This window comes from Mastigoproctus giganteus, chromosome 13 (assembly GCF_048544385.1).
Source record: "Mastigoproctus giganteus isolate SK-2022 chromosome 13, ASM4854438v1, whole genome shotgun sequence".
NCBI lineage: Eukaryota > Metazoa > Arthropoda > Arachnida > Uropygi > Thelyphonidae > Mastigoproctus > Mastigoproctus giganteus.
In genome coordinates, this window is record NC_143587.1 from 110,586,287 (window position 1) to 110,613,475 (window position 27,189).

General features: G+C 37.1%; 1 protein-coding gene across 1 annotated transcript in view; it reads right to left on the minus strand.

Annotated features, from left to right (window-relative positions):
- Nucleotides 1–27,189, minus strand: part of LOC150076359 (protein bicaudal C homolog 1-A-like) — a 195,523-nt gene that overhangs the window by 123,827 nt on the left and 44,507 nt on the right. The window contains exons 5-6 of the mRNA XM_090387331.1: nucleotides 13,528–13,738; nucleotides 998–1,279 (exon numbers count right to left, since the gene is read on the minus strand). Coding sequence (XP_090243457.1) covers nucleotides 998–1,279; nucleotides 13,528–13,738 — 493 coding nt within the window. The remainder of the gene's footprint in view (nucleotides 1–997; nucleotides 1,280–13,527; nucleotides 13,739–27,189) is intronic.

Sequence of the window (27,189 nt, forward strand, 5' to 3'; positions counted from 1 at the left end):
ATAGCATTGCAGGGTCTGAAATGCCTTCGTCATGCGCTAGAGGACGTTGAACGGGAGGTCGCGTGAACAGCGATCCCGCTGGAAGTCAGCATTTGCGAACCAGTTCCCGAGGCAGTAGGATGGACAAGTATTCAAACGTTGAACTGGCCGGCATGCACCTTGCGTATGGAGCTGCGGGCTATAACGGGCTCACCACTCTGCACTTGTACCAGGAACGTTTCCCGCACAGGCATGCTCCTCATCATACGATTTTCGCACGTGTGCACAGAAGGTTACGTGAGACTGGTTGTTTTACGAGAGGTACCATGAATCGAGAGCGAACGACGAGGATGCCGGACAATGAGGAGAATGTCCTATGTCTTGCAGAAGGCAATCCGAGTACGAGTACTCGAGCGATAGAACGATTGGGTATTTCCCAATCCACTGTATGGAGGATACTGTCAGCAAACCAAATGAGTTCATACCATCTGCAATGCGTCCAATCATTGGAGCCTGTGGATTATCCACTCCGGAGGAGTTTTGCTACTTGGTTTCTGCAACAGAAATGGTTCGCAAATGCTGACTTCCAGCTGGATTGCTGTTCACGCGACTTCCCATTCAACATCCTCTACCACATGACGAAGGCATTTCAGACCCTGCAATGCTATGTGATTTAGATTCGCCTTTGTGCCCACTACACCTCCTGCAAGTTTGTCACACTGGTAGTGAATCACCCTGTATGTGGGCTAGAATGTTTTAAAAATATACTTCTAAGGAGAGATCTGAAGTGTAAAATGAATGAGGAAGGTCTGTTTTTCCTCGTAGGTGAGATGTGAGCCAGTGGACAAAAATATAAAAAGTAAGGGAATAACAGAAGATTGGATCTGATGAAGTTCATATAGGCAGTGAAATTGAAATAAATTATCACAGAAAGCAAAAGAAACTTCTTAATATCATTATAAAAATATGCTCACTTCGTTTTTGTTTTTCATCTTCTTATGAAAGAAAGTTTATTTACCTGACTCTGGTTGAAGAATACTGCTATTGTTCCACATGTAATGAGGTGCCATATTTTCCATGAACATCTGCTTTCTAGTGGTATCCTTGCTATCTTGTTTTTGTGAGTACACTGAGGGCATTTGATTGGAAGGAGTTAAAAATATTGGAGTTACTGCTGGCTTCATTATAGGCAATAATTCATTTGATTCAGCTGGTAACGCTAACTGACACTGTTGTGCAATCCATCCAGTGAGCAGAGGCAAATAGTCTTGGCTGAATAATCTTGAACTTCCAACTGGTGCTATTATTAAAAATAATAATAAAAATAATATTTATATTCAGTTAAAATTTTTTTTTTTACGCAAAAAATATTATATTATCTAAGACTGCAAATGAGTAATGAAAGCAATTAAGGGGAATTATTCTTATCACCATATAAATTCAAAACTCATTGAAATTGTTTTTAAGGAATGAAATAAGAGGCACTCTAAAATATTAATACTAATTAAGAAAATTTACAATATTTTATTATCAAATTAGTCAACCAAGATGAATTTGACAAGAAAATTAATATATAAGGTGTCACAGAAACTTCAGTGGGAGGGGGTGAGTGAGCGAGAGATCGGAAATGAAACTTACGGGCTATCTGGATGATCATCAAAATATTTTCCTGGACACTTTACAGTAAACCAATTTGGACACTTCTGCAATTTCTGACAGAATTTTTGTAACTGATGATACTGTAGTTCTTTTTCAAATTCTGGATAATGCCTTCAGTTGCTGCAAATCTGAGTAAGCTGGATGGGAAACCACAGTGCCGGGGCACTTTACAAGAAACTGTTGTATAGAAAGTGCTGAGCATGCAAGGACCAATTCCCTAAAGCTCACTTTTGGCCATTTTCTCTCGCCAGCATTGTGCAAACACCACACTGTTTTGCAGTATTCCTGGGTCACTGACCATGTAGGACCAATGTAATGCAAGTAAAAAAAAAAAAAAAAAAAAAAAAAAAAAAAATAGGATAAGCATAATCTTTATTTTTAATCAAGATTTTGATTTTTTGGGTCTTGGAGGAAAAAGTCTTCAAATGAGAGAAGTGGGCCTTTGTTTCTGAGTCAGAGCATGCATTGAATTTCTAGTCTTATTAAAATTTATTGGTTTGTGCTAAGAATTTCAATTTCACTAGCAAGTAGCACAGATAGTTAAATTTCGATCACTCCTCATCAGATCATGAGCAAATGAATCATTAATTTTTGAAGCTGAAGAGTGACCAGTGTCTTCAATGAAGTGGCTCTCTTTAAACTTTTCAAACCATCGAAGTCTTCAAATGACACATAGCACCTGCTCCAATACCAGTTTTTAACATTTTTAAGGTTTCTGTTGCATTTCTTCTGACTTGAAACAAAATTCAATGAAAATTTTCTATTCAGTAAAATCATTCATTTTAAAATGCAGTGAAAAAATCTATTCAACACATTAATCTCGAGTGATTGCAGGTGATTTGTTTGTTTTTTTTAAATTTTTCTGAAACATCAGCAACTATGGCTATAGTGCACCACAGGTAAGTTTGAATTCTGAGTTACTGAGCAGCTGCAGCAAGTTGCAACTTGCTATGATACTGCAATTTCAATACACAAAACCAGTCATTGAATTTTTTTTTTTTTTCCAGACTAAGTACTCATAAAAAAAAAAAAAAAGTGGCCCAAAGGTTAATGTGATAGAAACTAAATACTTAACTATTAATGGGATAAAAAGAGCTGATAACTGAAACAAGAATATTACAGAATAAGAAAATTAATTGACCGAGGCTATACTATTATATTGTGTGGCACATTTATTACTGGAATGTTACAATTTGAATTATTGCAACACCATAATGACAAATACAAACATTTGTGGCTACATTTCAGGAACACTTTTTCCCACAGCTTCAGGGTGGTGGGGAACCCTGGTTTGAGGTAAACTCTACAAAGTTTAAGAAAATTCTATTAATAATGTAATTATATTAACAGTGGTCTCAAACAGTTTTTAAATTCTGTACAGTGGGATCAACTGACAATGTTACCAACAGTAAATTCTAAGTGGGAAACATTCAAGGAATTAATCGTGGATGCTACTAAAAGTTTCATACCTATTAAGAAATACTGTTCAAGGTTTAGGCCTAAATGGTTATCAAATGAACTAATGAGACTCGTGACGGAGAAGAAAAATGCATGGGATGCATATAAATTATCAAACGACTCAGAAGCCTATGGCAGATATAAGCTAGTCTGTAATCAGGTCACAAAGGAGGTTAGGCAGGCAAAGGAAGATTACAAGAAATCTTTGGCAAAAAATGCTAAGAAAAACAGCAAGGATTTCTTTACTTATATAAACTCTAAGAGGAAGAATCTGATTGGTCCACTTGATATCGATGGTTCGACTGTTGATGATCCTGCTCAGATAGCAAACAAACTGAACGAGTATTTTGCCTCTACATTCACACATGAGGAGTTATTAAGGTTTGAAAATGGCAGAAGTTTATCAAATTGTAGCAGGGTGCTTAATGATTTTGTAATAACTGAGAGCAAAGTGGAGCAGAAATTGTTGAAGTTAAACATAAGAAAGGCACCTGGGGTGGATGGGATCTATCCAGTTATATTAAAGGATTTGGCAAAGGAAGGAAGTAAGCAAAACCTTATCCATAATTATGAGAGCATCCTTGGACTCGGGGGGGGGGTCCCCATGGACTGGAGGTCTGCAAATGTATACCCAATTCACAAAGGGGGTCGAAGGGTGACACGAGTAATTACAGACTGGTTAGTTTAACTTCTGTTCCGGGTAAAATAATGGAGTCACTGGTTAAAGATGCATTGCAGGATCACCTAGACAAGACTGCAGCAATAATTCAGACACAGCATGGGTTTGTTAAGGGAAAATCTTGTCTGACATTTGATAGGATATTATGATGTGGTTACAAAGGAACTGGATGCAAAAAATAAATTTTGATATCATATATTTGGATTTCAGGAAAGCTTTTGACACTGTTGCGCATGGAAGACTATTGACAAATTGGAGCAGAATGGTATTAAGAGTAAGTTGCTACATGGATAAAAGGGTGGTTGAATGGGAGAAGAGAGAGGGTGGTAATTAATGGGTGCTGCTCTTCGTGGACTAATGTTATTAGTGGAGTCCCACAGGGTTCGGTGTTGGGTCCTCTGTTGTTTTGTATATTTATCAATGATATTGATGAAGGTATATCAGGCTTAGTGTCAAAGTTTGCAGATGACACAAAAGTTGGCAGGGTTGTTAATGACAGTAATGGTAGTGTGCTACTGCAACAGGATCTAGATAATTTGGGCAGATGGGCTAAGAAGTGGCAACTGAAGTTTAACCTTGACAAATGCAAAGTACTAACTGTGTGGTACTACACTTAAGGTGGTAGAAAATGAAAGACCTGGGAGTAATTGTGCAGTCAGATATGAAGTTTTCTGAGCAATGCAGACAGGCTGCCAGGGCAGGTCATGGGGTTTTGTCAATGATATATAGGAATTTTGCTAGCAGGAAAAAGGAGCTGATTGTCCCTCTATATAAGGCAATGGGTCAGGCCACGCCTTGCGTATTGCATACAGGTCTGGAGGCCTCATTTTAGGAAGGATGAGGATTTGTTTGAGCGTGTACAGAGAAGGGCAACAAGATTGGTGAGGGGAATGAAGGGATCCTCTTACCAAGAGAGGATTAAGTTCTGCAAATTGCAGTGGCTGGAGAGTAGGCACCTGCGCGGTGATCTGATTGAGGTGTATAAGGCCTTAAATATTGAGTACGCTGAATTCTGATGGGATCCTTCCACTTGTTCAGATTACAAACCTAAGGGGGCATAAATTCAAATTAAGAAAACACAGATGTAGAATAGATGTGCGAAAATTTGCCTTTAGCCAGCTGGTGGTTAACTGCTGGAACAAACTTCCATCTGTCGTTGTGGAAGTTGATAGGTTAAATAAATTTAAGGAGGAACTGGACAGGCATTTGAAGGGAATGGTGTGATTTTTTTTTTTTTTTTTTTTTTTTTTTTGGCTGACGCTGCATAAGCTCATACACTTGCTTTCTTGCATTACATGCCATTACTACTACTTGTTTCTGGAATAGTAATAGTATTTGCCATATAATACAAGGAAACCACAAGCTTTCGCTGCACTGGTAAAAAAAAAAAGTAGATAAGAAAACAAATTATATGCTTCCCTCCTCACACACAGGTAAATATTCAGTTGACCTGTGAATTTATTCAAACTGTCATGTTCAACTACCTGTGAGCGCAACTTGTACCAGCTATCAACAACTTGCTGCTAAAACTTCCTACAATCTAATCTAAACTTCAAGCCCTGTAATTTGAATCTATGACCGCTGGTTCTGTAATTCTTTGGAACAGTGAGAATTCCAACATCATTCATTTTACTAATCCCTCTCGAGCCTTATAAACCTCAACCAGGTCACCTCCGAGGTGCCTAGTAACCCACATTAGCAGTAGCATATTATGCAAGAAAGCAAACATATACCATCACACAAAAAAAAAAAAAAAAAAAAAAACCCTTCCCATCCATTCATTCCAAATGTTTATCTCGTTCTACCTAAAATTTATTTAAGCTGTGAACTGCCACAACAGATGGAAGATTGTTCCAGCAATCAACCACTCGCTGGCTAAATGAAAATTTCTGCACATTTATTCTACAGCTGTTTTTCCTCAATTTGAATTTGTTCCCTCAGGCAATTAATCAGGGCAAGAGGAAGAATCCCATAAGCATTGATTTTGCTCAAACCATTCAAGGCCTTATACATCTCAATCAGATCCCCTCGAAGGTGCCTAGTCTCCAGACACTGCAATTTGCAGAGCCTAAGCTTTTCTTCATAAGAGCAATCCTTTGTTCCATTCATCAGTCTCGTTGCCCTTCTCTGTACTCATTCCAGCAGCTCTACATCCTTCCTAAAACGAGGCCTCCAGACCTGTATACAGTACTCAAGGTGTGGCCTAACCATTGCCTTATACAACAGGATAATCACCTCCTTATCCCTGCTAGAAAAATTCCTGTATATCATAAACAAGACACCATGAGATACTCTTGCAGACTGTCTGCACCACTCAGAAAACTTCATATCTGACTGCACAATTACCCTCAGCTCTCTTTCATTCTCCACTACCCTGAGTGTAGCACCACTCAGTTGATATGTTATTCTGGGGTTACTGCTACCCATATGCAGTACTTTACATTTGTCAAATGTTACATTTGACAAATGTAAAGTACTGCATATGGGTAGCAGTACTTTGCAAAAATTCAGTTGCCACCTCTCAGCCCATCTGCTTAATTTTTCTAGATCCTGTTGCAGTAGCGTACTGTTATTAGTGTCATTGCCAAACTTATCATCTGCAAATTTAGATATTAAACCTGATATACCTTCCTCAATATCATTAATAAATACAGAAAACAACAATGGGCCCAACACTGAACCCCGGAGAACTTCACTAATAACATTAGTTTATGAAGAGCAGTGTCAATTGATTACCACTCTGTCTTCTCCCACTCAACTATCCTTTATCCATAGCAACCATCCTTTATCCAATTTGTACAATAGTCTTCCAGGAGTTTTTCATCCTATTGTCATCCTACTGCTAATCTGATTTGAGTTGCCATCTTTGGACCCTTTCAAGAAGATAGATGTCTTTTTTTCAGATGAAGTCTTCATACCTAAACAGTATTCCAAATGTAGTCTTACAATTGCCTTATACAAAGTGGCACAGTGTTTGTGTTGGGGTGCCACTGGTGGTTTCCCACATCTGCACCTTTGTTTCTCTGTGCAATAAAACTGAACTCTAAGAGCCAGAAGTGAGCTGCATCATTTTGTGAAAGTGTAGCGTTGGGTTGTTGTTCATCTGGCTTTTTGCCACAGGGTCCCACGTTGCCTACCACTACCTCTGGGAGGTAAGCCAGGCAGTCCCATATTCTCTAGCTAGTCTCCACCAGAGTCACCTAAAACTTCCTGACAGACGGGGAAAAAAAAAAAAAAGAAAAAAGAAAAAAAAAGTATGGGATAAAGTGCCAAGAGGAGGGGGGGGTGAAAAGATATAAGTATTGGGGATGTAGAGGAAGGCATCCCCAAAAGTAAATGGAAACAAGCAGGATTAAAAGTAGACTTGCTAGGATGCACAGTCTAGATTGCTGTCTGGTGGAGGATGTCATTTCAAGCTTAATGTTGGTCAGGTCCATCAAATCCAGTGGAATTCCTATGGTAAGGTGAGGTCATAACAAGGCAAAGGTCATAGTCCAGTGGTTGTCATTGTCTCAGTTGGTGGCTGTCTTGTTCTGTTCTTAGGCATATTCCAGTGATTGTATCACAAAAGGAAAGTACAGGCACCTTCCACATAACACAGTACTTCTACAATACGGTTTCACTCTAACATGGTTAGAGAATTGCGGCAAACCTCACACAACACCGTATTAGTAGTGGCATGTGATGCAAGAAAGTAAATGTATGAGCTTATGCAGCATCAGCCAAAAAAAAAAAAAAAAAAAACACACCATTCCCTCCAAATGCCTGTCCATTTCCTCCTTAAATTTATTCAACCTACCAACTTCCACAACGACAGATGGAAGTTTGTTCCAGCAATTAACCACCCGCTGGCTAAAGGAAAATTTCCGCACATCTATTCTACATCTGTCTTTTCTTAATTTGAATTTATGCCCCCTTAAATTCGTAATCTGAACAAGTGGAAGGATCCCATCAGAATTCAGCGTGCTCAACCCATTCAAGGCCTTATATACCTCAATCAGATCACCGCACAGGTGCCTAATCTCCAGCCACTGCAATTTGCAGAACTTATGCCTCTCTTGGTAAGAGGATCCCTTCATTCCACTCACCAATCTTGTTGCCCTTCTCTGTACACACTCAAGTAAATCTACATCCTTCCTAAAATGAGGCCTCCAGACCTGTACGCAGTACTCAAGCCGTGGCCTGACCATTGCCTTATACAGAGGGATAATCAACTCCTTTTCCCTGCTAGCAAAATTCCTATATATCATTAACAAAACCCCATGACCTGCCCTGGCAGCCTGTCTGCATTGCTCAGAAAACTTCATATCTGCCTGCACAATTACTCCCAGGTCTTTTTCATTTTCTACCACCTTAAGTGTAGTACCACACAGTTGGTACATTTCTCTGGGGTTACTTCTACCCATATGTAGTACTTTGCAGTTGTCAAGGTTAAACTTCAGTTGCCACTTCTTAGCCCATCTGCCCAAATTATCTAGATCCTGTTGCAGTAGCACACTGCCATTACTGTCATTAACAACCCTGCCAACCTTTGTATCATCTGCAAACTTCGACATTAAGCCTGATATACCTTCATCAATATCATTGATAAATATACAAAACAGTGGACCTAACACCGAACCCTGTGGGACTCCACTAATAACATTAGTCCTAGAAGAGCAGCACCCATTGATTACCACCCTCTGTCTTCTAGCACTTAACCATCCTTTTATCAATTGTAGCAACTTACCCTTAATACCATTCTGCTCCAATTTGTACAATAGTCTTCCATGCGTGTCAATTTGTACAATAGTCTTCCAACAGTGTCAAAAGCTTTCCTGAAATACAAATATATGATATCAAAATTATTTTTTGCATCCAGTTCCTTTGTAACCACATCATAATATCCTATCAAATTTGTCAGACAAGACTTTCCCTTAACAAACCCATGCTGAGTCTGAATTATTGCTGCAGTCTTGTCTAGATGATCCTGCAATGCATCTTTAACCAGCGACTCCATTATTTTACCCAGAACAGAAGTTAAACTAACTGGTGTGTAATTACTCGTGTCACCCTTCGATCCCCCTTTGTGAATTGAGAATACATTTGCACATCTCCAGTCCGTGGGAACCTCCCCTGAGTCGAAGGATGCTCTCATAATTATGGCTAAGGGTTTGCTTAGTTGCTTTGCCATCTCCTTTAATATAACTGGATAGATCCCATCCACCCCAGGTGCTTTTCTTACGTTTAACTTCAACAATTTCTTTTCCACTTTGCTCTCGGTTATTACAAAATCATTAAGTATCTTGCTACAATTTGATAACCTTCTTCCATTTTCAAACTGTAATAATTCCTCACGTGTGAATGTAGATGCAAAATACTCATTCAGTTTGTTTGCTATCTGAGCAGGATCATCAACAGTTGAACCATCGATGTCAAGTGGACCGATCAGATTCATCCCCTTCCTTTTAGAGTTTATATAAGTAAAGAAATCCTTGCTGTTTTTCTTAGCATCTTTTGCCAAGGATTTCTCGTAATCTGCCTTTGCCTGCCGAACCTCCTTTGTGACCTGATTACAGATTAACTTATATCTGCCATATGCTTCTGAGTCGCTTGATAATTTATATGCATCCCATGCATTTTTCTTCTCTGTTACGAGTCTCATTAGTTCATTTGACAACCATTTAGGCCTAAACCTTGAACAATATTTCTTAATAGGTATGAACCTTTTAGTAGCTTCCACGATTAATTCCTTGAATGCTTCCCACTTAGAATTTACTGTTGGTAACATCGTCAGTTGATCCCACTGTACAGAATTTAAAAACTGTCGGAGACCACTGTACTCGCCTTTACGGAAGCAAAAACCCTTTCCTTTACCCCTGATAGTAGTTAAATCTTTAAGTAAATCCCACGTCAGTACACTGTGATCACTGCCACCTAGTGGTTATTTTATCTGCAAATTCCTAATACATGAATGATCACTGCTGATAACCAGATCAAGAGTATTACTTTCTCTGGTTGCCTCTCGAACATGCTGCTGCAGAAAACAATCATCCAATAAATCCACAAAAGTCTGACTAGTGTGTGAGTGCCCAACCCACAAGTTCCAGTCAATATCTGGGAAGTTAAAATCCCCCATTATAAGACATTCCGATTTACTAGCTCTATTTGTCTGTACAATTGTTCATTGTACTCATTCAAGTCATTAGGCCTATAACACACCCCTACTCTTATTTTTGCTTTCGCAGTGCTTATGTCACACCAAACTGACTCAACAGTGCACTGTTCATCTATATCAACTGGATGCACTTCTTTTGATTTTATGTTTTTCTTTATTAACAGCATAACACCTCCTCCCTTCCTATCCTGTCTATCCTTTCTGTACACATTGTACTCACTAAATTCCAGTTCAGCATTCCTTATATCTGTGTGACACCACATCTCTGATATCCCAACAATATCCGCCTTTGATGTCTTGACCAACACTTCAAATTCATCAAATTTATTTACTATACTTCTAGCATTGGTATACATGCAAGTATACATGCACCTATTCTTATTCTTAATTACTCTAACACATCCCATATACCCACCTCTTTCACGATGACTGCCATCCGTCCCTGAAACCCCCAACACCCCTCGCTCCAGGTCACTACTTATTCTAATAGAAGTTGTGCAAGAATCACCTTCACCTCTGCCTACGGCTACTGTTAAATTATTAGTCCTTGTATCCCCCCAAGCTATCAGTTTTCCGACCCACCTAACACTGCCTCGATAGCATCAGCAAATATTCTTGCACCCTTTCTATTTAAGTGTATCCCATCATTGTAGAAGCAGTCTCTCCTGTTAACAAGTACAGTCCAGGCTGAAAAAAATTCTACCCCTTGAGCCTTGCACAATCTTTCCAGGGCCGAATTGATCGACAAGGCTCTCATCATATACTCCCTCCTATCGTGTCTGGGCAGAATTGCAGACACTTTCAAATTCAACCCTAATTCACGGCTTTTTTTCAACATTGACCTGTACTTGCTAATTAATTCCGCCGGTCTCCTACTCTTAATATCATTAGTGCCAACGTGTACAACTGTATCACCTTTTGTGCCCCTAAAAGATGATATCTGTTCTACAACGTCATCAACCTTTGCCCCTGGCAGACATACCCTGGTCCTGTTCCACCTATCCTTTTTACAAAGGATGTTCCCCGTTTCCCTGACAATAGTCACCACCAACTACTAGTTCCTTTGGGACCAGTATTTTTGAGCTTTCATGCAGGGAAACCCTGCTATTATGTTGGATGTAATTTTTCAATACTTCCATTCTTTTTTGTGAATCCCCACTGTTGACTCGCTAGTTGTTATACAAAAAAATATTTTTGTTGCGATGACGTTACCAAAAGCAAATTCAAAATGAGGAGCATTCAAAGATTTAATCTTGGAAGCTACTAGGCTTTACATACCAACCAAGAAATATTATTCAAGTTTAGGCCTAAATGAAAGTCAGATGAACTAATGAGACATGTGGCAGAGAAGAAAAATGCATCGGATACATATAAATTAATGGGTGACATGAAAGCCTATTAGCATTAGCAGAGGCATATGATGCAAGAAAGCAAGCTTATGCAGCATCAGCCAAAAAAAAAAAAAAAACCTTCCACTTCACCCCTCCGTTCGTTCAAAATACCTATCCAGCTGAGCCTTAAATTTATTTAGGCTATCAACTTCCACAACAAGGGATGGAAGTCTGTTCCACCAACCAACTACCCACTAGCTAAAGGCAAATTTCCACACATCTATCCTACATTTGTCTTTCCTCAATTTGAATTTATGCCCTCTCAGGTGATTATTCTGAGCAAGAGGCAGTATCCCATCAGCATTGAGCATGCTCAAATCATTCAAGGCTTTGTACACCTCTATCAGATCACCTCACAGGTGCATAGTCTCCAGACACTGTAATTTGCAAAACTTAAGCCTTTCTTCGTAACAGCAAACCTTCGTTCCGTTCACTAACCTTGTTGCAATTCTCTGTACTCGTTCCAGCAGCTCTACATCTTTCTTGAAATGAGGCTTCCAGACCTGTATACAGTACTCAAAGTGCGGACTGACCATTGCATTTTACAAGAGAATAATCACCTCCCTATCCCTGCTAGAAAAATTCCTGTATATCATTGATAAGACACCATGAGCTTCTCTTGCAGCCAGTCTGCACTGCTCAGAAGACTTCATCTGAAGTTCTCTGAGCAGTGCAGACGGGCTGCAAGATGTTATCTGCCTGCACAATTACCCCCAGGTCCTTTTCATTCTCTACCACTGTCAGTGTAGTACCACAGAGTTGATACATTGCTCTGGGGTTGCTGTTTCCCCATATGTAGTACTTTACATTTGTCAATGTTAAACTTCATTTGCCACCTCTCAGCCCATCTGCTCTACCTTTCCAGATCCTGTTGCAGCAGCAGCATAGCATCAGTAGCCTTAACAACCCTGCCAAACTTTGTATCATCTGCAAACTTTGACATTAAGCTTGATATACCATCATTAATATTATTTATAAATACAGAAAACAACATGACAGATATAAACTGGACTGTAACCAAGCACATGATGCAAGAAAGCAAGATTATATAGCACTGCCAAAAGGGAAAAAAAACCCTTATTTCCCCCATATCCTCGCTCCAAATATTTGTCAGGTTCTGCCTTGAATCTATTTAAACTATAAACTTCTAAGACAGATGGAAGTTTGTTCCAGGATTCAACCACACGCTGGCTAAAGGCAAACTTCCGCACATCTATCCTACAACCGTGTTTCCTCAATTTGAATTTATTCCCTCTCAAGCGATTATTCTGAGCAAGAGGAAGAATCCCAATGATTGTTATTGTATAAGATAGAATTTTTAGTCTTAATTTCAAAATTCAGAGTGATATCCAAGAGTAGTCTAATATTTTGTTTTCCCATTCTTCCTTTATTATAACAGCAACTCCCAATGATACCCATATTTCACTTGGTACGCCTGAGTACATCGTTATGAAGCTACCTATTTCTTTGGATCCTTCGTTGTTGTTTTTTTTTTGTTTCGGTAATGACTGCTTTGTCAATATTTCTAGTTCCATGGCTTCATTTCCTCTGTATTTTTAGATTTTAAATTATTCAATTTTTTTTTAAATTTTCAATTTCTTTTTAAAAAGTTTTGGGTTCTTTGAATTTTGCTTCTACAGTATCAATATATCAATTTTCTTAATGGATTTATTACTTATGGTAAGTAACTTTAATTTAAAAAAATAAATATATATTTTTTAAAACATGTGCATATATTCCTGCTTATTACATATATAAATGTTGTAAAAAAAAATTAAAAATCTCTCTCTCTCTCTCTCTCTCTCTCTCTCTCTCTCTCTCTCTCTCTCTCTCTCTCTCTCTCTCAAACAACACATGTGGTCAATAAAGTTCTGAAAATGGAGTATAAAAGATATGTACTATGTTCAATATTTTCCCCCTATTTTCAATATATTAAGCCTATAGTTCAATATACTTATTGTATTTAATCTATACTGAATTCATCTGAAGTTTTTGAAGAAAAACAGTTGCTTTCAGCTCTATCATCTTTAAAATGAGTTCCACAGATATGAGACTTGGTTTCTGAGCAAATAATAGTCACTTGAGTGTGTATGGGGGGGGGGGGGGGGAGTGTCATCAATCAGATACATCAACAAGGTAATTTCAAGAAAATGTCTAATGATATACAACTGAAGAATGCTACAAATATAAAGTGCAAGTTTTACCTGAGTAAGATTTCATTATTGCCATAGGAAATGTATCCACACTATTCAAAGTTTCATTAAGAGGAACTGCTGTCATTAGTACATCTGATGTCAGTGATGCAGTATGCTTTTCACAACAGAGCGGCACCTCACTTTGGTCAAGACCTAAAATTTGCCTACGTGCTTCAAATAATGACCTTGAATCTTTCTCTGCACTTCGTAAAAGTGCCGACTACAGAAACAGAAATGAAATTATATTGCAATTTTTAGTGTAAAAATAAAAAATAAAAAAATGAGAGAAGAGTTGAGAAAACTTAACAGCAATATACTACTAAATGGGCTACTACAAATAAAACAATCACGTCCTTTATTTCATTAAAATGTTTACACACCTGAAATTATGCTGTTTAAATACTGCACAATTTTCTTCTTGTAAAACTATAAATTTTTGGTACATCAGTTACTCATGCCACTTGTGCACCAGTCCTTACTGTACTTTAGTTCATGAAATTTTCTCTTGTGTGTGTGTGTAAAAGCCAATTTTTATACTATGCAGGCTGATAACCTGGATTAACTTAAGATGGAAACCATAATACTATCTCTGCCTGAGCTCAACTTTCAGCATTTAAAATTTCTACAATTCAATGGGATGCAAACGCTTCAAATTAAGCATCAAGTGATGAAGCCACTATGTTGCCATGAAAAACTAATAATTTACATTTGTGTATTATTAGTTTTTTGTGTAATTTCCAAAAGTCTGGCAAAAAAAAAGAAATGCAATTTTTACAATACAGCCAAACCTCCAAAATCTGATTACTGACACCCTGGAAATTTCTAGAACACACACACACACACACACACACACACACACACACACACACACACACACACACACACACACACAGTGAGACTGCAAAATTACTGTACACTGAATTGTACAATTTGTAGCCCCCTTTCCCTTTTTATTTGAGAGAGAATAGTGATATACAATACATTACAATGGAAAATGTAAAGCAAATATTTCCACAGTACTAAACTGTAAAATATTTAGTGTACAGTACAACAAAAATGAAATTATTTCTCTATTCCAGAATTATATACTATGTTTCTACGTACAGAATATTTGAAGGGGAAAATAATCATTGCTTGTTGTCCATACAAGGTTACCTATGTTTGTTGCAAAAATTATTCCAGTGATTAGTTAAGGCTGCTACTCTGGAGTCTAAAATCCTGACTGAGCTGATATTTATCTCAGTTGAAAGTTGAGTGGGATGAATTTCAGCAGTGTCTGGTCATACTGTGAGAACCAAATCCTCTGCTCTTACTTTTTATCATGGTGGGACTGTTAGTAAACCCAGAGTAGAGTATATCTCATGTGAACAACAAATGGGATTCATAGTATTGCATCCATACTACACAGGAATGGCCAACCCCATGTGTCAATAAGCAATACCAGATAGTATCAAGCAGTGCAAGGTTTGAAGTGGTGAAAAACTTTTTTTTTTTTTTTTTTTTTTTTTAACCTATACGAAAACCTTAAACACAAGAGATATTAGAACCAATACTATCCTGTATGGGTTAAAGATTTAAAAGAAAATATATGTTGACATTAGTCTCAGTCTTGAATTTCTGTAGACTAATTTTTGGGAAATACATATGAAGGAAATTTGTTCCACAAAACAGACATAGAAGGGATAAACAAGGAAGAGAAAAAGTTGGTTCTGTGAGAGTGGAGTTGGACAGTGAATGGATGCTGACTAGTTGCAACAAACGTTGTCCAACATTTGATCTCTTTTATTGTGTGGTATAGATCATGTCTTTTGAGGTTATAATAGGCATCATTCAGAGAGCCAAAGTCCTTACATTCCAATGGTACCACTTGAACACAGTTTCAGGCCAGCCACTAGACAACCCACCAGAATGAAACTATTAGTAATGTTCTGTGTGGCATCCAAATCAGTTCATGTCGCACATCACAACATATCAAAAGAAACTATGACCAATGAGAAACCCCAGGGGCTCACATCTGGTGAGTATGGGCTTGGCACACCCAGGGTCCTCAGCTGGATATCATCATTCTTCTTTCTTGGTGATTTCCTTCTACCTCTCTCTCTCTCTCTCTCTCTCTCTCTCTCTCTCTCTCTCTCTCTCAGGTTAACTCAGAAATTTTTTTTTGGCTGGTGCAGCATAAGCCTCAGGCTTCCTTGCACCATATGGCTGATAATAATAATAAAAAAAAAAATAATAATCTTGGGAATCCCATGTGAACACAGACACCAGCCCAAAGAAGGGAAAGGACAAATTGGAAAAAAAAACTGAACAGATCAGGCAGAAGAGATAGGATGTGACCATAAAGTGCAGAGTTATAAATATTCAATCTAGAGGTCCAGTCCTCCAAAACAAAAAAAAAAAAAGGTTAGTTCCGCCCAAATTTGCACCACCCTCTTGATCACTAGTCGCAGATCCTTCTATGAAAAACTCTACAACACCTCTACCTTATTTCTTGTGCACTACAGAAAATTAGATGCATGTTCTACATGTTGGTGTAGTGACAACATGTTGGTCAGTATTATCAATGACTGGAATACACTGCCTATATGGGTGGGAGGATTGAGGTCTAGAGTCTGGCAAGGTTTAAGGGAAAACTGGATTTCCTCCTTCTGGCAGTGAAGAAATATGACAATAAGGATAGGGATTCTATGGACAGTTTTTTTTTTTTTTGACAGATGCAAGGAAACTAGGTTTTTCTTGCATCTTTTGATCTTCGCTGATATCAGAACAACATTCTCTACTTTGATAAAGAATCCCCCACCCCACTGACAGAGTAAGCATTGATTTCTTGAGAAAAAAGGGTCTTTCCAGCTCTGACTTTTCAGATGGAGTTTAAAAAAGTAAAGGAACAGTTGCTCAACAGCTATGACCTGATCCTATACAGGCAGACTGAATTTTTATTATAATTAATCATTACCTAGGGTGAGTTTGATTTTGGCTGAGACTTGAGTGCAGCCATCTTTTTCATTTTATTTATTTGGTTTATTTTTTATTATTATATATTTTTTTTTGAGTAGTGGTTCACCTCCACATGGCTAGGGGCAGTCACCAGGAAGCAGCATCCCAGAGGATAGCTCATGCCTTTCACATTTCTATAGAAAACATCAATGATCAGGTCTAAGAGGGTACAGGAATATCTGTAAGTCAACTATCTGAGAACTGCACGACCTTGTATTCAGCAATTAGATAGTTGTGCATAAGTCCAATATCACAGACCCCAATGCAGGACAGCATTTGGAGTAATGTCATTCCCAATATTCATGAACTTTAGGACAGTGCTAGATGCAGCTATAGAGTGACAAAATTCACTACACAAGGTTTCATTTCAGTAAACTTGCCTGAATACATAGATTACACAGAGCACAATCACCTGATGGTGATTGTGCTCTGTGTTGAGAGAAATGAAGGTTTCAGCTCATTCAGATTTGGTCTGTAGTAATAATAGAAACAGGCCTTATTAGTATAGTAATTCTCCATGTCATACAGGATGATCATCGTGACTGCTCTGCAGACAAAATTAAGAAGTCAGACTGGCTGGCTCAGACCCTAGACCTTAATGTCACTGAGCACATGTAACATGAATTGGAGGTCAGATTATCTCACAACCAAAACAGTCCTCATCTAAGTTAGCTCTGCCAGCTGCAATGGAGGGAAATTCTGACAGACACTTAACAAAAGTTGGTAGAAAGAAATATGTAGTTCAGAAGCAGCTCAAAGTTCCATACAAGTTCCATGTATAGTGTCATACAGCTCAAAGTTCCTGCAAGAATTTCCAGAATCATAACGGGACAAGAATGTCCCGTTATGATTCTTGATCAATGTCCAAAATGCAATATACACATCAATAAAAGTAACATATTTAATTAACTACTGATCATATTCAAATATATAGTATTACTATTATAATTACTTCAACAGTGGATCACTTTTTATTCACTGAGAATGTTTGCTGGTGAAGCTAAGAGAACTATACATTTTTTCAGGAGCCGATGAGTGGATCTTTATTTATTGATTGAAATGACCATTTTTCTCTAACTTTTGATTTAAATTCAGTAGTGTAATATTTGTTTGTGATTTTCTAATTAATTTGGTGTATCTGTCATTTACTTGGCCCTTGTAATTGCTTAAAAAAAAAAAAAAAAAAAAAAAAAAAAAAAAATTCCATCTACTTCAGCCGGCATTGTGTGGATCGGATAAGAACTTTCATTTTTTGTTGCCATTGTTTAGTATTGATATAGTAGATACTGGAGTTTCTATGTAGCTTTGTAGCAGTGTAATCAGTACCAGAAGAGGCTTAACTATAATTTATGACTTTCTCTTCATTCCTATTTATGTACTTTAATAACTTAATTTTACCACATAGTCCATAATGCACAATGTGGAGCTTTCAGTATCGGTGATTTGGCATGGATATAGTATCGCAAATACATCACTAGATTCCAAAACACATAAGTTGGCAAAAGATAAAATTCAATTTATTATCTTTTATTTACTATCATAACTACTTAGAATTTACAAATGTAATGTTATAGCATAATACATATACAGGAACTCTGACTTATGTAATACTCAATTTACACAAATTCAACTTGAAGTTTTTGCTGGCCTGTGCAAACTTAAAATCGTGGAAACGTATTTTGCATCCCATAGGAATAAATGGAAGTATCGTGAAAATATCATAATGCGAACCCAATAACACTGTTTTTTTTTTTTTTTTTTGGTAATTCGTTCCAAGACCTTGGAAGTTGAAATTTTCTCTATATAACTAAGCTCTAAAAAAGTCATTTTTATAATGGAAATTGCACTACACTTTCATCGTTATCATATGTTCCATTATAAAAATCAATTTTGAACACCTTTGTGATATTTTTCTAAAACACATTTCTGGAAGTCACTACCATAAAACAAAAACAATTTACACTTTCCAGTTTATTGGGCTTTTATGTTAGCACAATCTATTATAAACAGGTAGTAAACTATGTTACTGCATTTGCAATAATCCCGATAACTGGAATTGAGGGTTTTTATGTTATTATGGTGAAATGTATTTCCCCTTCACTGAAATCTTCAATCATATAAAAAACAAATTTTCAGAATCTTCTCTTCATTCCTATTTACTTATTACAATGATGAAGGGAAAGCAACCAATGGAAAGTGCAAGCACTGGCAGTACTAGGAAATGAAATGAAACAAAATTGATTTACAAATGAAGATGATTAATTAAGAAGCATGAAGCAGGACAAAGTTTGTCATCTATTGCACAGAATTAGGTCTTGCTGCTTCAACAATGAATACTATTTTAAGGGACACTGCATGTATAAAAGAACATGTTCAAGGATCAATGTATTTCACACTGCGGCCAGTCCACCCCAACAGTGATCACAAAACAGCGTTCAGGTGCTATATCGAAGATGAAAAAGCTATTAATAATATGGATGGAAAATCAGATTCAGAAGAGAGTGCCCCCGAGTCCAATGGCCATTCAAGCAAAAGCAAGAAGTATTTATGAAGATATTAAGGTAAGTAGAGCAAACCCCAACCCAAGTTTGTGGCAAGCAACAGGTGGTTTAATAGGTTCAAGCATAGCGCTGGTTTCCAGAACATTACAGTATGCGCTGAAGTCTCCCGTGCTGATTCTGCAGCTGCAGAGAAATTGTGATGTGTTGGAAAAAACCCCTTCTAAATCTCCACAGCCCTCAACTTCTGCAGCAGCATGCTTATCAGCTGATGAGTTAATTCTGGCAAAGATACACAAAAGGTAAAAATTGCTGACGTTATGCATCTCCTCTTTTTCTGTAATTTTATAATTTTGAAATTTTTGTAATTTTTCCTGCACACGAGATAAAAAAATTGAATAATTCTGTTTACATATTCGAACATTTCTTTTTTTGCTTCTATCAAATTCAATGTGCATAGTTGAGTATGGAATTTCCCTAATTAAGCATTTAGGGAAATTCCAACTTACGTAAAATTTGACTCACGCAGCATTCCATGAAACGCAACCCTTACGTAAGTCGGGGAGTTCCTGTAATTTTTAAACTTGATAGGAGATATGGAATTCATATAACAAACTTAGTAGAAGATATGAGATACATATATTCAATAATGTAAACTTTGTAGCATAACTGGTGCAGTGTTATTACTCCATTAAGAATACGTTTAGTGTAGTATTTTTTAATTATATTGAATTAGAACCAAAAATCATTCCTGACCACAGCAAAAGGCTCAAAGTAGTGGGAGTACTGGGGCTTTGGGGAGAACTGAGGGAGGGGGTCCTCTGAATCACAGCATTATGAAATGTACTGCTTGTTTCATGTCTGTGGAGCTATGGCAATATGTCCCATTCCTCCAAAGCTATGGAGGAACGGGACATATTGCCAAGATGATGTCTTTATGTTGTTTGTTTGTTATTTGATTTTTAGGAGCATAAGCAACTAAGGCCATATTGCTCCGAGGATATGTTGATGTTCTATAGCAGATATCAAATGTTGGCACTAATGACATTAAGAGTAGGAGATCTGCAAACTTAGTTAAAAAGTACAGGGCAATGTTATAAAAAAAAGCCGAGTTAGGGCTAAATTCGAAAGCATCTGCAATTCTGCCCAGACATGATAGGAGGGAGTATATCATGAGTCTTGTGAATCAATTCAGCCCTGGAGAGTTTGTGCAAGGCTTATGGGGTAGAATTTTTCTCAGCTTGGTCAGTGTTTGTCAACAGGAGAGTGCTTTCTACATGGATGGGATACACATAAATTGAAAGGGTGCAAGAATATTTGCTGATGCTACTGAGGTAGTGTTAGGTGGGTTGGAAAGTTGCTAGTTTCAAGAGATATACAAACTAATATATTAACAATAGCTACAGGCAGAGGTGAAAGTGATTCTTGCACTGCTTCTATTGAAATGAGCAGCAGCCTGGAAAATAAGGTGCTAGGGATTTCAAGAACTGCTGGGGATTATCAAGGAGCAAGTAAATACATGTGCTGTGTTCAGGTAACTAAGAGTAAGAACAGGTGCTTGTACACTTGCATGTACACTAATGATAGGAGCATTGTAACTAAATTTGATGAATTTGAAGTGCTGAATAAGTCATCAAATGCAGACATTGTAGACATAGCAGAGACATGGTGTCACTCAGACATAAGCAATGCTGAATTTGAATACAATGAGTAAAATGTATACAGGAAGGACAGACAGAACAAGAGGAGTGGGAATTATTATCTTAGTTAAGAAGCATAATAATTCTAAGGCAGTCAATCCAGTTGACATGGGTAACTAACATTATGTTGAGTCAGTTTGGTGTGACAATCATTGAGAAAACAAAAAATGCAAGTAGGAGTGTGCTATAGGCAAAATCACTGTGATGAGCAGGAGTGCATTATGGTCGGTTGAGGCCCCGGGCGCAGAAGAAAATATTGGGGCCCCTTAAAAAAAAAACAGGGAAAATAAAAACATGTTAATCATTTTTTTAAATAAATAAAAAAATTTATGTACTATTAATGTTTTATTTCCAATAAAATTTGAATATAATATATGTATAATATAATTAATTATAGCATAATAATAATCACAAAGTTTTGAACTAATAGTTGAACATATTATTATAGTTGAACTAATATGTTCAACTAATTTGTTGGGGTTTTGAGTATAAAGTTGGGGTTTTGCATGGGCCCTTCAGAAATCGGAGCCCAGGGCACACGCTCGGTGTGCCCTCTGTTAAATCTGCCTCTGGTGATGAGTATATCAAACAGCTATACAGAGAAATAAAGTGGGCCTCTAAATGTCTTATAATGGGAGATTTTAATCTTCCAAATGTTGACTTGAATTTATGGGTTTGGTCACTCATACACTAGCAAGATTTTTTAGGTTTATCAGACTGTTTTCTACAGCAGAAAAGTAGAGAGGGAGCAAGAGGAAGAAATACTCATGATCTGGTATCAGCAGTAATTCTTCAAAAATCAAGAATCTGCAGGTAAAAGACCCACTGGGTGACTGTGTTCAGTGTATTAATGTGGAATTTAATTAAAGACATAACTACTGTCAAGGGTAAAGGGAGAGACTTGCTTACATAAGAGCATAGTGGTCTCAGATAGTTTAAGTTCTATGTATTGGGACCAACTGATTATGTTACCAACAGCAAATTCTAAATGGGAAACATTCAAGGAAATAACTGCAGAAGAGAAGCTACTAAGCTTTTAATACCAAGAAATACTGTTCAAGGCTTAGACATAAATGATTGTCAGATGAATATTGAGACTTGTGGCAGAAAAGAAAAATGTGTGATGCATATAAATTATCAGGTGATACAGAAGCCCACATATAAAAAAACATAAAAATCTGAACTCAAGCAGGGCCTGCCCCAAAATTTGTGGCGCCCTGTTCAAGAATTACTTGTGGGCCTTGTGCAAAACTTATACAGGATGTTTTTGTAATAGCAATTTTTTAATTTATTTTTTCAAATTTTACAGTAACTAAGAAATAACTAAATTTTATATTATACTGAACAAAAATTTGAAATACAAATAATATTTAATACAATAATCAACAATACTGTTGAACAATTGCAGTCATCTCATAAAAATAGGAACACAAATAAATAATAATAGGAACCAATAATCATGTACATTTACATATTATAAAAGAAATTATTGCAGACAAACATTGTTTAGATAATTACAAAATATTTTTAGGCTGCAAAGTCAATGATGTCGTCATAACCAATTTTTTTTTGCTACGTCATTTTCGATGGAAGTAATTGATAGTGAAGTTAGTCTTTCCTGGCAAATGGACAACCTTAAATAATTTAGCTATTTTTAGCTTGGAATGGGATAATGGAATAACATTAAAATTAAATAATGGCCTATGTTCGATATCAAATGAAACAAACACATTGAGAAAGTATATGCTCTACTTCTAGCAATTTTACATCAACTTGACTAAGTGCTCTTGTAGTGAAGATAATATGGGTAACTATACATTACGACAGTGGCAGACTCATTGATAGAAATGTGGAAAAGATGCAGATGATATTATTATTTAGACCATTTGAGCATGGGGCCCTATTCAACAGAACTGGTTGACTATGCTTGTGGCCACAACTGACTCAAGTCACAAAGGAGGTTAGGCAAGTAAGGCAGATTATGAGATGTCTCTGGCAAAAAATGCAATGAGCAGCAGCTAAAACATTGCTTATATTAAAAGTAGGAGTTGAATCACATTAGGCCATTTGATATCAATGGGTTAACCATTGATGACCCTGCTCAAGTTGCTGACAAATTGAATAAGTATTTTTTTATCTATATTCACACATGAGGAATTATTTAAAGGAGGGGGATGCCACAAGTTTATCAAACTAACAGGGAGCTATATGATTTGTGATAACCAAAAGGAAAGTAAATAGCAATTGTTGAAGCTAAAGCTAAAAAACTACCTGGGGTGGATGTAATCTATTCAATTACATTAGGGGAGGCAGCAAAGGAGGTAAGCAAACCCTTAGCCATAATTATGAGAGCATCCTTGGGCTCACGGGAGATCCCTATGGATTGGAGATGTGAATGTATCCCCAATTCACAAAGGGGGATGAAAAGGTGAAATGAATAATTACAGCCCTGTTAGCTTAATGTCTGTCAGCACAAAACTAATGGAGTCATTGGATAAAGAAGTAATGCAGGGCCATCTAGACAGGAATGTACAGTGAAACTTCTCCTAACAGACACCTCTCGTTAACGGACATTTTCAAATTCCCCAACTCACCTCTATTGGTTTTAACATGTTTTCAACTTCTGTCTAGCGGACATTCTCTGTAACGGAAGCGGACAGGCAATCTGCACTGTTTCGTTTAGATTGGCACTTAATTTGATCTCCCCATAACGGACAGCGGGCGAGCTTACGGCCTTTTTCTAGGAACTTTCTTCCACGTATTGCCTCCATCGTGTGTTTATTTTCTATTTCCGATTCTCTGAATTTTATTAAGGTTTACGTTGCGGTTCTAAGCCCTTTTCAAGAATTTTAAGGCAAGTGTAAAACTTCTGATGAATTCGGTGTGTACAGGGGGGGGAAATATGGTCGGCCTTTCGTCTTTTCAGTTTTGTTCAGTGTCGTGTGAAGTGCACAATGTCTTCTCGTAAACATTTAACTTTAAAAGATAAAGTCGAACTCATTAATGCATCAAAATTCAAAATCGGGAAGACGCAGGTAAGCGACATCCTAAAGAAAAAAAATGAACTGCTCAAACAATTTTGCCAACGTGGAAATGATCAGGTTCAAAAATCATTCCCAAAAACTGTTGGACTTCAAATTGACAATGTTACTTATGAGTGGTTTTGTCACGAATGTGCTAAAAAAATTCCCATTAACGGGCCTATTATTAGGGAAAAGGCTTTGGAGGACCATCAAATTGGAAGATTTATGTCGTGATTTTGAAGCTAAGGATATTTACAACTGTGATGGGTTGTTTTTTAAAGCTCTTCCTGAAAAAACAATGAGTCTAAAAAATGAAAAGTGCCAGGGCGGAAAAATTTCTAAGGAACGCTTGACTGTACTATTGTGTACAAATATGCTGGGAGACTTTGAACAACCTCTTGTTATAGGAAAACCACAAAATCCTCGTTGTTTCAAGGGCATAAAGTTGAATCTTTTGAATGTTGACTGGAAGTCTAATAAAAAAAGCGTGGATGACATGAGATATCATGAGCGAATGGATAAGTCACTTTAACCAAAACATGATTCGTCAAAACAAAAAAAATTATTCTTTTCATGGATAATGCTGCATCTCACCCGCACATTGAATTGTCCAACATTCAAATAGTTTTTCTGCCACCAAACACATCTGCAGAGTGTCAGCCCTTGGATCAAGGGATAATAAAAAATTTTAAACTTCACTACAGAAAACGTGTTTTAAGACATCTCATTGCAAACACGAACGATGTAAGATGTGCGAGTGACCTTGCGAAGAAACTCAGCATCCTAGATGCGATTCAATGGATTTCCTCTTCAGTAAACTCAATTAGAAAACAAACTGTCGTGAACTGTTTTGTAAAGTCTGGCTTCTCAAACGCAAAAATTGAAGTTGTGAACAGCAAAGTGGAGCACCAAGAAGAACAAGAACTTCAACATCTATTGATAATGTACGATACTTCAGCTACAAGTGACTCTGGCTACAAAGATATAGACTCGAACCTCACTACAGAAGATGGTGCTATAGATATCAACGACATTATCATCGATATTTTTCAAGAAGTTCCTCATGAGGATGAAGAAATGGAAGGAGGTCATTCTGTCGAAGAACATATTAACGACGAACCACCGATGAAAATAGAAGAAACGCTCATACAAATCAATCGTTTAAAAATGTTTTTCGCCACTGAAGGACTTTCGACGGTTTCTTCACTCCAAACAAATGTTTAAAACAAAATTATCAGCCGGAAGAAGGTGCAGAAGAAAATAAGTGATTATTGTATGTATTTTTCTTAAGATAAAGTCATAATATGCATAATTGTATGTATATTATTTACAAAAATATTGTTCAAAATCTGTATATATTTTAATTTAATTTTACTTTAAATGTTTAATGATTTTTCTTTCTTTCTTTTTTTTTTTTCTCCCTCAGACTTCTTGTTAGCGGACACTTCTCTCTAACGGACACATTTTCGTTCCCCGTGGCTGTCTGTTAAGGGGAAGTTTCACTGTAATTATATTGCAGTCACAGCATTGGTTGTTAAAGGGCATGCCTGGTCTTACTAATCCAATTGGATAATATAATAAGGTGACCAAGGACCTGAATGCAAAAATAATTTTTATATCCTATACTTGGATTTCAGTAAGGCTTTTGATAGTGTTGCATATAAAAGACTGCTGTACAAATTGGAGCAAGTGGCGTTAAGGGCAAGTTACTGCTATGGATAAAGGGAAGGTTTAGTGGGAGAAAAGAGAATAGTTATCAATGGCCACTACTCTTCGTGGACTAATGTTGTTAGTGAAGTTTTTTTCCTCCAGGGTTCAACTGCTGGGCCCATTGTTGTTTTCAATATTTATTAATGAAGGTATATGGCCTTAAAGTCTAAGTTTCAGATGATATAAAGGTTGGCAGGGTAAGTACTGAAACAAGATCTATGACAATTCCCCCAGGGGCTCACATCTGGTGAGTGTGTGCCATGGGCTTGGCACACACTCAGGGTCTTGAGCTGGATATCATCATTCTTCTCTCTCTCTCAGTCTCTACTCTTTCTCTCTCTCTCTCTCTCTCTCTCTCTCTCTCTCTCTCTCTCTCTCTCTCTCAGGGTAACAGGGAAATTTTTTTTTTTGGCCGGTGTAGCATAAGCCTCAGGCTTCCTTGCATCATATGGCTAATAATAATAACAACAATTAGGTTGATGGGCTGAGAAATGGTAGTCTAAGTTTAAAATTGACAAATGGAAGATACTAACATATGGGTAGCATTAATCCCAGATTAACATATCAAACGTGTGGTAGTACATTCAAGGGAATGTGGAAAATGAAGACTTGGGGTAATTGTGCAGTCAGATATGAAATTCTGAGCAGTTCATGGAGTTTTGTCCATGATGTACAGAAACTCTTACAACAGGAATGAGGTAATTATCCCTTTGTACAAGGCCATGGTTAGGCTGCATTTTGAGTATACAGGTTAAGGCCTTACTTTAGGAAAGATGTAGATCTGCTGGAATGGGTGCAGACTGGTGAAAGGAACAAAAGGGTGTTCTTACCAAAAAGAGCTTCAGTTCTTTAGATTGGAGCATCTAGAGACTAGGCAACTGCAGGGAGAGCTGATTGAGGTATTTAAGGCCTTGAATGGATTGAGTATGATGGTATTCTTCTGCTTCCTCTTTATAAGACTACACATAAGGGGGGCATCAATTCAATTTGAGGAAGAATGCTTACAGGATAGATGTGTGGAAGTCTGCCTTCAGCCAGCAGATGGTTGATTGTTAGAACACATTTCCATCTATTGTTGTGGAAGTGGGTGGTTTGAATAAATTCAAAGAACTAGACAAATTCTTGGATGGTATGGATGGGTGAAGTGTGTAGTTTTTTTTTTTTTTTTGGCCAATTTTTTTTATAAGCTTGCCACTACTAATACTATTTTGAAGTACAAGACAATGGGAATGATAATTTTCCATTCTCTGAAATGCACTAGAAGTTTGTGTATTTGTTGAAAAGGAAAAAGCCAGAAATTCGTATCTTCCTTTAGTTAGCTTTTGAATAGGCATGTACCTAATTTGAGGTATATAATATACAATAGTTTTTGCATTTATACAGCAGTTAAGCATTACTGCAGTGTTCCCCCCCCCCCCCAGCATTCAATGATCTCATTATGTGAAACAAGTTTCCACCATTATATGGTTAGAAAATAAATTACTTCTTTATTTCTTGTTTACTTCTTTCTAAAGTAAATAAGTTCTCCATTCAATACTCACATTCTTTAACTTAAGAAATGCCAATAAAAATATTAGCAACTAACTGCTCATCTTTTATCAACACCAACAATAGCTTAGAACTTTTTTTTATCTAAACAGTTTTTTAAATTAATTAATGTGCTATACTTGAGCCAGCAGGAAAATACAAAAATGTCAATTTTTTGTTAAAAAATAAAATTGCAATTTAAAGAGACAACTGCTT